General features: G+C 37.8%; 1 protein-coding gene across 2 annotated transcripts in view; it reads right to left on the minus strand.

Annotated features, from left to right (window-relative positions):
• fbxl17 (F-box and leucine-rich repeat protein 17) overlaps positions 1 to 13318 on the minus strand; it is a 684991-nt gene that overhangs the window by 644998 nt on the left and 26675 nt on the right. For both annotated transcript variants that reach the window (XM_073068092.1, XM_073068101.1), the window contains exon 4: positions 9331 to 9588. In XM_073068092.1, the coding sequence (XP_072924193.1) occupies positions 9331 to 9588 (258 nt within the window). The remainder of the gene's footprint in view (positions 1 to 9330; positions 9589 to 13318) is intronic.

Consider the following 13318-nt stretch of genomic DNA (forward strand, 5'->3'; position numbering starts at 1 on the left):
CATTGTGTAGTTTCATGAGTGCTTGCTTACAATCGGCCGCTGGTGATACGTAAACTGCAGCCAGGGTCACGGACGAGAACTCGCGCAGCAAAAGAATGGTCTACATTTAATTGTTTGGTGTTCTAAGTCAGAGGAACAAGAAGTCAACATAACCCCAACAAGAATTGACTAAAAAGCACACATCTTCACCTTTTACCTTTCCAGAGGCAGTGGTTCAACCCATTCTGAAAATCATAAAACCTTCCGATTATATAGTGACATCCAGAGTATTCACAGTTAACCAGGTTTCAGTGCAACAGCAATTGAGATCTGCCTCATCTGCCTCTGATACAGTAGCCTTGCCCTGAGATCATCAATCTCATTTTCCAGTGACTGCACATTAGCCAACAAGATGCTGGGTAGAGGAGGCCCCATCCCTCTGCACTTCACCCTGGTTCAAATTCCACCTCTCTAGTGCATTTTGGCCATGGTGTTGACCCTTAAAAGGTGCCATGCATAACTGCTTCGCTGGAGCTCATAACTTCTGCTCCACATTTAACTGTTGAATATGAGATCTGAAGATCATTGATGTAATTTTATAGTCCATTGTTAAGAGAAAATTTACATGCTGCAGAATGCAGCAAAAGTAATTCAAAGAGAATATATTTAAGAGGAAAATTGGTACAATTTTCTGCAGCCTGCAGAAAGTCGCTGAGGTATGCTGGCACTATCTTGAGAAACTCATCAAGTGTTCATGCTTGTCATAATTAACTTTCAAAACCCAAGCATCTACATAGAATGATTTGCTACTCTGAGGTTGTTAAAAATGTATTCAGACTTGACGCAACTTTGAATCAGATATTTAGATCACATTTCCTGCATATGCAGCAACTTCAAGCCATTCAAGCCATCTCAACAATAAGCAGTGGCAAGATGCTACTTCTATAAACTAACAACAATCAAACTTAACAGCTTTTACATTTCTACACTGTACAAGAACTTCTTGCAGCACCTTGGCATAAATGTTCTAACTATCATGATTATTTTAAAATGTTCTGGCTGGCGGTTAGGTTACCAAGAACAGAATTCAGATTTAAGAGATCAGAGGTAAAGAGGGATAAAAGTTATTGTTTACAAAATTATTAGTAAGAATTTGAAACAGTTCACATGTTAGCTTGGTGGAGAAAATTCAATACTGCTTAGAACGTTAGAAGTACATGTTTATGGTGCCGTAGATAACTATTGGATAGAACAAGGAATTGAGAATATGAAAAACTGCAGTAAGTGGAGTTAACTAGCATAAATCAACCATGATCATAGTATTTCATTTATTTATTTATTTAGAGATACAGCATGGTAAAATGTCCTTCCAGCCCACACCATCCAATTACACCCGTGACCAAGGGGAGAGTGTACAAACTCCTTACAGGCAGCAGCAAAATTGAACCTGGGTAGCTGGCACTGTAATAGCATTATGCTAACGTGCCACCCTACTGAATGCATACTGAATGATGGCATAGGCTCAAGAGGCTGGGTGGCCAACTCCTGTTCCTATTTTCTTGTGTTCTTGCATATTCACAAAAAAATGTAGATTAAATATCTGACAGTGAATGGCGGGGGTGGAGAGCAGGAGGATGGGGGGGGGTGGAGGAAGAGTATAATTTGAGTTCAACTTGATTTATCTACAAAAATCTGGAAAAGGCTCACAGGTCTAAATAGCCTGCTATTGTGCTATAGTGCCCGATTAAAATACAACATCTACACATTTCCACAACTTCCGCCATCTCCAAAGGGATCCCACCACCAAGCACATTTTTCCTCCCACCCCTCCCCCCACTTTCCGCTTTCTACAGGGATCACTCCCTACATGAGTCCCTTGTCCATTCAGCCTTCCACCACTGATCTCCCTCCTGGTACTTAGCCCTGCAAGTGGAACAAGTACCATAACTGCTTCTACACCTCCTCCCTCACTACCATTCATGTCCCCAAATAGTCCTTCCAGGTAAGGTGACACTTCACCTAAGGGTCTGTTAGGGCCATCTACCGTATTCTATGCTCCCAGTGTAGCCTCCTGCATATCGGTGAGACCCAATGTAGATTAGGAGACTACTTTGCAAAACACCTACGCTCTGTCCACCAGAAAAAGCTGGATCTCCCGGTGGCGTCCCACTTCAATTCTACTTCCCATTATGATATGCCAGTCCATGACTTCCTCTACTACCTCCTTTTGGTGTTCCTCCCCCTTCCCTCTCTTCCATTGTCTTCAACACTCTCCAATCAGATTCCCCCTTCTCCAGCTCTTTATCTCTTTTATGTATCAGCTGCCCAGCCCTTTAACTTTACACCTCTCCAACTCCCAATTTCACCCATCACCTTCTTGATCTAACTTCTCACCTTTTTTTCCCAGTCTTGATGAAGGATCTCAGCCCAAAATACTGTATCCTGTTTACTCTTTTCCATAGATGCTTCCTGGCCTGCTGAGTTCCTCCAGCATTTTGTATGTGTTGCTTGAATTTCCAACATCTGCCAGTTTTCTTGTCATAACTATACATCTATTCTTCTGAATTTGCATTTCTCGTATTTCTTACAATTTTTGGAAGATGATATTTGGAACATACTAGCATATAGTTGGGATGTGGGAAGAAACCATAACATTGAGAGGAAGGCTATACAGTATGACAAGATCTATTACATTACACACGACAGCATCCAGCGTCAGAATTAAACATGGATCATGGCACCTAACAGCATTAAGGAAAGGGGAAATCTAAAACGATCCTTTGAATTCGGGAGAGGTATATTTGCTTTTCATAAGAGAGCATGTTCTCACTATTCTGTTGTAGAATTACTTTAACTATTAACCGTTTCTCATAAAGGAATGTCAATTTGCCATCACTGTTCTCAATCTTGCCTACAGGAAGTTTAGACTGCCATTTGAATTAAATGTTATATCAAAAATCATAGCCATGATTTACTAAACTTATCAGAAGATCTTTACATCTAAATAATCTCTTTATCTCTTTAAATTAAAATCTCTTATGCATACAGTAGCCATAATGTGCTTTATAAAACATGTGGACAAACATCTCTTTCACTTCAAGTGCCTTCTGCACTTGCCAATTAATTATAACACTGTCTGTAATGTCTCTGTGCATGCTGACTTATGGTAATGACTCTAAACAATGTCAACACTGTCAATAATGTCACTGTGCATGCTGAATTATGGTAGGTACTGTCTCTAAATAATTCCCAACAGCATCAAATTAATATTGATTATTTGTAAACCCAGATTTAGAAGGGCAATAAATTTTCTTTGGTCAGATGTTGTATTCCATCACGCACCCAAAAATCTTATTTCTGCATTAATTTCCTTCCAACCTCTGAAACACATACAGACATTATCCCACGTTTAACTTACAAACTGAATACAGCTTAAACATCAAACCTAGGTTTCCCATACTATATCTAGTATTCACTAAATGAGGACACACAACTCACAAAATTTCAACACCCATAAATTTGTACAAAATTTGAACACTCATAAATTTGTACAATCTACAAATTTAAGAAAAATATGAGCTAATATTCATTTACAAAACAAGACACAAGAAGTTCAGCCTTTTATTTACAAGTTTTTAAATCATAAAACAATAAAATATCAAGTCTAGAATTTGAAAAGTGAAGTTCTTTAATAAGAAAATTTAGTTTGCAAACATGATGAAAGTTTTTGAACATTTTCCAAAATATTTATAATGAGTGCATTTCCTTAAGAACAAAGGTGAAATAAGCTACATTGTCTTAGGTGTTAAAAAAAACTCTTGATATCCGGAAAAACATTTCTTTGGCTACATAGTGTACCATGCTTTGTAAAATCGGCTTTCCTTCTAACCAATGTACAGAATTCCTTTTGATTTACTGGCACCAATTCTTAGATGCTTTTGTACTTAAAACTTGTTGTTTCAGGGAGACCAAAAATATGGGTCACTTTCGCACACGAGCTCTCATGGAAACAACCCAGACCGAGCATTCATCTGGACAAATAAATATTAGCGGGATAAGTTTGCAAAAGAAGGCAAACTGGATATAAAGAGCTTCTGTGATTTTTAAAGAAGAAGAATGGATAAAATAAATGCTGGTTCCTTAAATGGTAGCGTAGTAGTTAATGCAATACATTAACAGCGCCAGCAATCACCGACTGGGGTTCAATTCCCACCCCTGTATATGAAGATTTTAAACATTCTCCCTATGACCACATGGGTTTCCAACCAGGTGCTCCGACTTCCTTCCAAATTCCAAAGATGGGTAGTTGGGGGTTAGTATGTAGTGGGCGTGTTATGTTTCCGCCAGAAGCAATATTTGTTTGCTGACACCAGCATAATCCTCGCCAATTTGATTTGAATGAAAACAGCACATTCCATTGCATGTTTTGCTGTGTCGATGTACATGTGACAAATAAAGCCAATTTGTTAACAGGATGAGACAGAAAAAGATCTTGGAAAGCAGAGAAAAGACAGATTCTAAATTATTATTTCCTACTAGACCCAGAGGGAAGACGCTAATAACAATGATATCAAGAAATAGTGGTTTGGAAGGAAGATAACAAGAGTGATTTAAAAGGAAAAATTACCATATGAACTGAAGCAAAAAAACCAGAAAATGCTGCAAAACCTCAGCAAGATTTTGTTTCAGATTTTCAGCCTCTGGAATTTTTTTTATTATCCTTTGATAAGCTAACTAAAGGGGCCAAATGCCAACTAAGCCGAGACACCTAATGGTCTGCATGCTTGAATCTTAAAGGAAGTGACCGTGGAGATAGTAGACATCAAGTTTTTCAACTACAAAATTTCCTTGTATTCTGCGGAGATCCCAGAGAATAGAAGAATCATATGTGTAAAATTGCTTGTCAAGAACAGGAGGCAGCAAAAAAAGAGCAAATGGCAAACTAGTTAACAAATCACAAACAAGCAGAGTCATTGTTGTATGAAAGGAAAATTGTATTTGACAAATCTGCAAAAAAAAATTTGAAGACAAAACAAATGGAAACAAGTAGGTATAGTGTACCTTGATTTCCAGATGGTGTTTGATAAAAGTGTTGATTGAAAGGTTACTTCCCAAAATATTACCATTAGAGATAATATACAGAGGATTCTGGTGAGCTAGACCATCAGTTAATCAGGGCAGTCACTTGTTTGGGATAACTCTTGAAGAACAAAGACTAATCAAGACAAGAGTCAGGATTTCCCTCATTTTTTTGGGACACTATGCGATTAATTGGGACAGGAGAAAGTTGGCAAACAGTTTCTAACCAACATTAGTCACATGCACTTGTGTGCCATTAGATACTATACTGTGCTTAGAGCAAACAGTTTCTGAATAACATCAGTTGTGTGTGTTTGTGTTCAAAAAAAGTTATTTTTGTCACTGATAGTTGGCGAGAAATAAACAATGAGACAATTCAGGACTGATTTGCTCCATGCAGTTTCAAACATTCAGGCTTGAAGACGCCTGAAACAGCTGGAAGTGAAAATAAAATGATTTCACTATTTCGAAATTTGAAGGTTTGAATGTTACTATGAAAAAGAAGATTTGGAGAATGCAATCATTGAGAGTACTGTATGAAGGTAGTCCATATCAGCAGGAGATGTCTGCACTGATTTTGATCATTTACAGTCAAAGGAACACAGTAGCCAGTTAACAAATTGCCACTGGAAGTCAATGAAGGTCGGATTTGCCCTATCAGGCAGGCCCAGGGTGTGACGAGCTCAGCAGGAGCTTCGGCCGGCACGTTGCCAACTTAACTCATGCAATTTCTGTACAGGCAGTTACAGAGCTGGTTAATGAGTTGTCCCCGGATGTATTCCTCTGTCAGTAGCTATTAGAAACTAATACACAGTTTTATAGTACTGTAGTACTATTAGTCATGTTCTAATTTGTCTGTATTTCATATAAATACATAATTTGTTTCTCGGTTAAATAGTAGTTTGTCTGTTTTTTAAATACTTTGTTAACTATTTCCATGAAGCTTCAGCTAATTGAGGCAGCCATTTAACAGGGCCAAAATGTACTGGTCCCAATGTGCCCCAATTTACCGGAATCCACTGTATTAGCATGGTTAGAATAGTGGAAAAACAGAAAACAGTTTCAGGTCAAATCCTTAGATCAGTCAGCAATGACTAGTAGAATGTCACGGGGATCAATGCTGGGGATGTAACGATTTATAATTTAGGTCCGAATGCGTTGCCGCTAAATGATACAAAGACACTTGTATCATTTACATTTACATCATTTATTATTATATTGTAATTTAACCTTTACTGTGCCTATTGTCTTGTTTATTAATTATTGTACTGTCTTGCACTGTTTTGTGTACTTTATGTAGTCCCATGTAGGTCTGAAGTCTGATGTAGTTTTGTGTTGTTTCATGTAGTCTAGTCCCATGCTGTTTCAGGTAGTCTAGTGTAGTTTTGTGTTGTTTCATGTAGCACCATGGTCCTGGAGAAACATTGTTTCGTTTTTACTGTGTATTGTACCAGCAGTTATGGTTGAAATGACAATAAAAGCAACTTGACTTGACAGATGGGTTAGGTAGTTGTGAAGAGGACACAAAGAACTTACAAAAGACAAAGGCTCAGCAGATGGTTAAGAAATTAGCAGGTGAAGTACAAAATGGAACATTGAAGATTATCCACTTTTACAGTATTAAATATCAATTATTACTATTTTTGGTTGCACAGTGACACAATAGGCTGCTGTTTTCTGGTTCTGATGACCCAGGTATGACCCTGACCTCTAATGCTATCTGTAAGAAGTTTGCACATTCTAATTATTGCATCAGACTGCTTAATTCATGCTTATGCAATTGTATTTCTATGTTATACTGACTATCCTGTTGTACATAATATAAATTACTATAAATTGCACGCTGCACATTTTGATGGAGACATAACGTAAAAATTTTTACTCATGTATATGAAGGATGTAAGTAATAAAGTCAATTCAATTCAATATGTTTTCTCCAGATGTTCCAGTTTGCTTCCACATCAGTTACGTACTGGTTGATGTTAATTGGCTACTGTAATTTATCCCTCATGTGGGTGATTGATGAGAGAATAAGGGTGGAATTTAGATGCAAGTAAGAAAAATAAGGTATTTCAATTGTTCCATGAACTGACATAAACTCAATGTCTCATTTGACCTCCTTCTATGTCACAAGACCACAAGAGATACAAATTCTTGCGGTACAAAGGGATCTTAGGGGTCCAGCTGCTTGAAGCATAAAGGGTTTGATGCAGTTACTGCATGTAATTAGGAAGGCCAATGGGGAGCAGTCCTTTAACACCAAGAGACTTAGAACAGAAAAGTTGAAAAGTTTTGATCCAACTTTACACTACACTGGTGAAAAAATAATTATGGTCTCTACATTTAAAAGAAGGATGCATTTGCATCTAAAGTTGATTCCTAGTGACGAAGTGTTTGGTATGTGAAGAACAGCTGAATAGCTTAGGTTTATATTTTTTGGAGTTTAGAAAAATTAGAGGCGATCTTACTGAAATAATACAGGAGAATTTACAGTGGTTACTGAGAGATTCCTTTCCCCATTTGAGATACAGAAAACAGAATTTCAGAATATGAGATTACCTATTTAAAATGGAGATTAAAATTAAAACATTGGACTGTACAGCAAAGAAACAAGCTCCTCAGCCCACACTATCTGTGCTGACCATACCAATTTTAACTAATCACATCAGTCTGCATGTGATCTACTGGATATCCTTGCATTCCCTTCAGGTTCATTGTGTCTATCTAAATGCCACTTGAAAGTCCATAATCTAGTTTCTTCCACCATCTCCCCTAGCAATACATGCAGGTACCTGCCACTGAGCAAATATTTGCCTTGTAAATCTCTTTTAAACTACCCCCTCTCACCTTATATTGGACCTCCGAAAGTTCAACACCGCATACTTAACTGGTTTAAATTTCATCTGCAATGTCTTTGCCCACATTTCTAACTAGTCTGCATTCTGCTGGATCCTTTGACAATCTTGCTCACTACATACAGCTCCACCATTTTTTGTGTCATCTGCAAACTTACTAATCATCCCACAGAGCATTTTCTGTCCAAGTACATGCGTATATCACAAACAACAGAGATCCTAGCACTGATACTTGTGGAACTACACTGGTCATTGTCTTCTCGGGCTAAACCAATTTTGAATCCATTCTACCAAGACTCCATGGATCTCATGCACCGTTACCTGCAGATCAGGTTGCCATAATGAACCTTATCAAAAGTTTTACTAAAGTCCACATTGTAGGAAATGCTGTCATAGGAGAGCAGAATCTATCATCAGAGATCCTCACCACTCAGGGCATGCTCTTTACTCACAGCTGCCATCAGGGTGAAGGTACAAGAGCCTCAGGACTCGCACCACCAGGTTCATTAACAGTTACCACTCCATAACCATCAGGCTCTAGAACAAAGGAGTTACGCCTATCCATTGAGATGTTCTCACAACCAGTGATCTCACTTTAAGGTCACTTTACCTTATTATTTCATGCTCTTTTTATTTATTTATATTTGTTTTTGCACAGTATGATGACTTCTACACTCTACTTGATCTTTCATTGATCACGTTATAGCGAAAATTTGCTGTGTATGCCCACAGGAAAATAATTTCACAGTTTTTTTTGGTGACACATATGTACTCTGATAATAAAATTTACTTTGAACTTTGAAATGACCTACACTGGCCTGCCCTCGTAAATAATCTTTATTATCTCCTCAAATAACTCAGTCAAGTTTGTAATGCACAATCACACTTCCACAAAGACATTCTGACTATCCCTAATAAGACTACAGTTTCCAGGTGTGAGTAGTGCACTTCTTCTTTCAGGAGGCTGGAATTTGCTTTCCTAAAGAGCTATTTATTGAAATGTTTATTGAAATGTGACAGATTGACCGATATTTGATCAACAAGGAAGTTAGAGTACGTGGGAACTGTGGAGAAAGTGGTTGTCAACCAAAGAACTCAATCACAGCAACACATTAGTTTGCAGATACAACCTAATCTATTCTTTCATTTCATGAAACAGCACACTAGAAACATTCCTTGTGCCCAGTAATTATATCAAACAATAATATTTAATTTAATTAAGCTAATGTAGTACCAAGTGAATGAAATACCCTTTTATTGCCAATCAAACTACTACTATACTGTGAACATGTTCACCTAATACCATGGTTCTAAAATGCCTGGCAAGGATTAAGATATAATTAAAGCATATAATAGATTAACGAAATTCATAAAAAAAGGTTTCAAATTGAACATTTAATAATAATAAAATTAATACCTGTTTTAAAGATTCATCTGTAAGCTTGTCCTGGTTTCCAACATGCACTTTCTGCAAAAAAGGGCAATGGCATGCTATTGCAATGAGGGAAATGTCACTAAGTTGCTTGCATCGATATGCTATATATTTCTGCAGACCTGGGCTCTGCATAGCTATGGAACTCACTCCAGTGTCAGAGATATTTCGACAATCAGATATATTAATTTGGATTCGGTTCCTGTTTTTGGATGCAATTCGCTTGAGTACATCATCAGTGATCTGTCAAGAAACAAGAAAAATATAACTTATTTTAACCATAAGCAATCAAAGTAGAGTACAGTTATTATCTTTTCAATACAAGTTTAAGAACAAATACAATCTGTTTAATTTCATTTTGGAACTTTTCTTTCCCAGAGCTTAAAGAAAACACCTTCAAGGACAAAAGAACCCATAGCAAAATAAGAACAACTGCTATCAAGTGAACATACAATATATTACAGAGCTATATATTTTTTAAAATAACATTATTTCCTGAAAGTTCATGTTGTGGGTGAAGTCAGAAAGTAAAATTCTAGAACAAGTTACCATTAAAATGGAAGAGGTGGCTTTGTGGATAAATCCTCAGGGCTAGTTCAGTTGCATCTGAATCTGCTAGACAAGGATTCTGTTTCTGTTTTTGGGAGGAAATTGCAGTCATTTTGACAAAGAATTTTAAGCCTTCACTGGTCTTAGGTGAGGTCCAAACTGCAGGAGAGTAATAGAGGTGTTTTATTCACAGAGAGCTGGGATAAATAAGTATGTCTACTTCCGTGTTAAGAAGATTATAGGAAAATTTTCCTCACAGACAAGATTGATCTATACATTGAAAGACAGGGATTAATCATAGCCAGCATAATTTTTTTATTATAAAAAGATTTTGTCCGACCAATCAAAAATAAATCTTCAATGTATTGATTTAAGTAGGGCTATATATGAAGAACTTCAACAAAGTACTAAATGAGTACATAGGATTCAGAACAAGTCAGCAAATTGGATATAAAACTGGCACAACAAGGAGGCCAGGAATGGTAATAGAGGATTGTTCTTGTGACTGGAAGGCTTTGACTAATGGTGTAGCATAATGATCAGTAGTGTAACCCTACATTGTATACGTTAAGATGCAAATATAAGAGGTGTGGTCAGTCACCATGCACATAAAACAAAAATGTGCATCACTGGTTATATGAGGAGAGCAATACAGCAGCCAGAGCAATGAGAGCTGGAAATTAACCCTGATAAATGCTCGGTCATGCATTTAAAGAGGATTAACAAGGACAGGCTAACCCAATCAATGACAGAGCCTCAAGGCATTGAGAAACAGAGAGTTACTGATGTACAAGGTACCTGAAAGCAGTAAAGGTAGATAAGGAAGGCATGCCTTCATTAGACAGGGCACAGCATATAAAAGCAGGGATTAAGTGAAACTTTCATTTGGCCACTGATAGAGTACTGTCATTACGGCACTATAGGAAGGATACAAATACACTAGAGGGGTTGTGGAGGTGATAATGCCTAAAATGGAATGTTTGAGAGACTGAATAGGCTGGGTTTGTTTCTTTGAAATAGAGGAGAAAGTAGCAGAACATAATAGAGGTTTATTAATTTATGAGGAGCGCAGATGGAGTACATATTAAGATAATTTTCTTCACAGTAGATGACCAGAGGACATAGGTTTAGGGTAAAGGAACGGGTTCAAGGTCTTCATCCAAAGGTGGTCAGAATCTAGAAAGCATGTCTGAGAGAGTGGTAGAGCACTCTCACAAGTGTCTAGAATTCAAATGGATTGAGTATTTTTTTCCCAAAACGTAACCAAGAGGATCAACCAGGGTAGGGCGGTACACTTTGTCTACATGGACTTTAGTGCAGAGTTGCTTTTCAGATAGGAGGCCTGTACTTAGTAGCATGCTGCAGAGAGTGGTGCTGGATCCACTGAAGTCTGTCATATACATTAATGATTTGGATAAGTCTAGATTCGAACAAGCTCATCGTTCCCCACCCCCCCCATCAAAGGTTTCCATGATTAAAAAGTCTGCAAATGTTATGGTGCAGTGGACAGTGATGAGGTTGCTTAAGGTAACAGCTGGATCTAGATCAACTGAGAAAGTGGGGAAAATTGGTCTCTGGGAAGTTCATGTTTAATTGTTACTCAACCATATATGAATACCGCTAAACAAAACAGCATTACTCCAGGGACAAGGTACAAAACACAGTACAAACAGTCACAGAGTGCCTATAAAAAGCATTCATTCCCCCTTTCATGTTCTATTGTTTTACAACATTGAATCACAGTGGATTTAATTTGGCTCTCTTGACACTAATCAACAGAAAAAGACCTTCTTGTGTCAAAGTGAAAACAGATCTCTACAAAGTGATCTAAATTACAACTAAAACACAAAATAGTTGATTGCAAAAGTATTCACTCCATTTAATATGACATACCAAATTATCACTGGTGCAGCCAATTGGCTTTAGAAGTCACATAATTAGTTAAATGGAGATCACTGTGTGCAGGTAAGGTGTTTCAATTGATTGTAGTAAAAATACACCTGTATCTGGAAGGTCCACTGCTGGTGAATCAGTATACTGACAAAAACCAGACATCAAGACAAAAGAACACTCCAAGTAACTCCACGAAAAGGTTATTGAAATGCTCAAGTCAGAGGATGGATGCAAGAAAATTTCCAAGTCACTGAATATCCCAGTTAAAAATCATCAAGAAATGGAAAGAATATAGCACAACAGTAAACCTACCTACAGCAGGTCATCCTCTAAAACTGGGTGACCATGCAAGAAGGGGACTAGTGAGGGAGGCCATCAAGAGACCTATGATAACTCTGGAGGAGTTACAAGCTTCAGTGGCTGAGATGAGAGTGATTGTGTGTATCGTACAATAACTGTTGCCTGGATACTTCACCAGTCGCAGCTTTCTGGGAAAGTGGCAAAGAGAAAGCCACTGTTGAAAAAAAAACATGAAATGCTAGAGTTTTCCAGAAGGCATGTGGGAGACCCTGAAGTTAGCTGGAAGAATGTTCTGTGATCTGATAAAATCAAAATTGAGCTTTTTAGCCCTCAGACTAAACGCTATGTTTGGCATTAGCCAAACACTGCACATCATCAAAAAACACACCATCCCTACCATGAAGCAGGGTGGTGATGCTTCACTGCAGCAGGTCCTGGAAGGTGCGTGAAGGTAGAGGGTAAAATGAATGCAGCAAAATACAGAAAAATCCTGGAGGAAAACATGACGCAGTCTGCAAAAGAACTGCGACATGTGAGAAGATTTGTTTTCCAGCAAGACAATGACCTCAAGTATAAAACCAATGCTACACAGCAATGGCTTAAAAACAATGAGGTTCATGTCCTGAAGTGGCCAAGTCCGAGTCCAGACCTCAATCCAATTGAGAATATGAAGCTAGACTTGAAAAGGGCTATTCACTTATCACCCCCACGCAATCTGACATAGCTTGAGCAGTCTTGTAAAGAAGAATGGGGAGAAATTGCAATGTCCAGATGTGCAAAGCTGATAGAGATCTATCCACACACTCAAGGCTGCAATTTCTACCAAAGGTGCATCTACTAAATACTGTCTTGAAGGGGGTGAATACTTATGCAATCAATTATTTAGTGTTTTATACTTGTTGTTAACTAAGATCACGTTGTAGAGATCTGTTTTCACGTTAACATGAAAGAGCCTTTTTCTGTTGATCAGTGTCAAAAAAGCCAAATTAAATCCACTGTGATTCAATGTTGTAAAACAATAAAACATGAAAACTTCTGGGAGGAGGGGATGAATACTTTTTATAGGCACTGTACACCAGGAAGAATTGTGGAACAGAAAGACCAAATATACAAGTACATAATTCCCTTAAAATGAGACAAAGTGAAGGCAGTGTAGAGAACATGGCACAATTGCCTTCATCAGATGGGATATCATGTACAAGAATTAGGATATCAAGTTACAGCTGTACAA

This window comes from Hemitrygon akajei, chromosome 2, assembly GCF_048418815.1.
Source record: "Hemitrygon akajei chromosome 2, sHemAka1.3, whole genome shotgun sequence".
NCBI classification, from domain to species: domain Eukaryota; kingdom Metazoa; phylum Chordata; class Chondrichthyes; order Myliobatiformes; family Dasyatidae; genus Hemitrygon; species Hemitrygon akajei.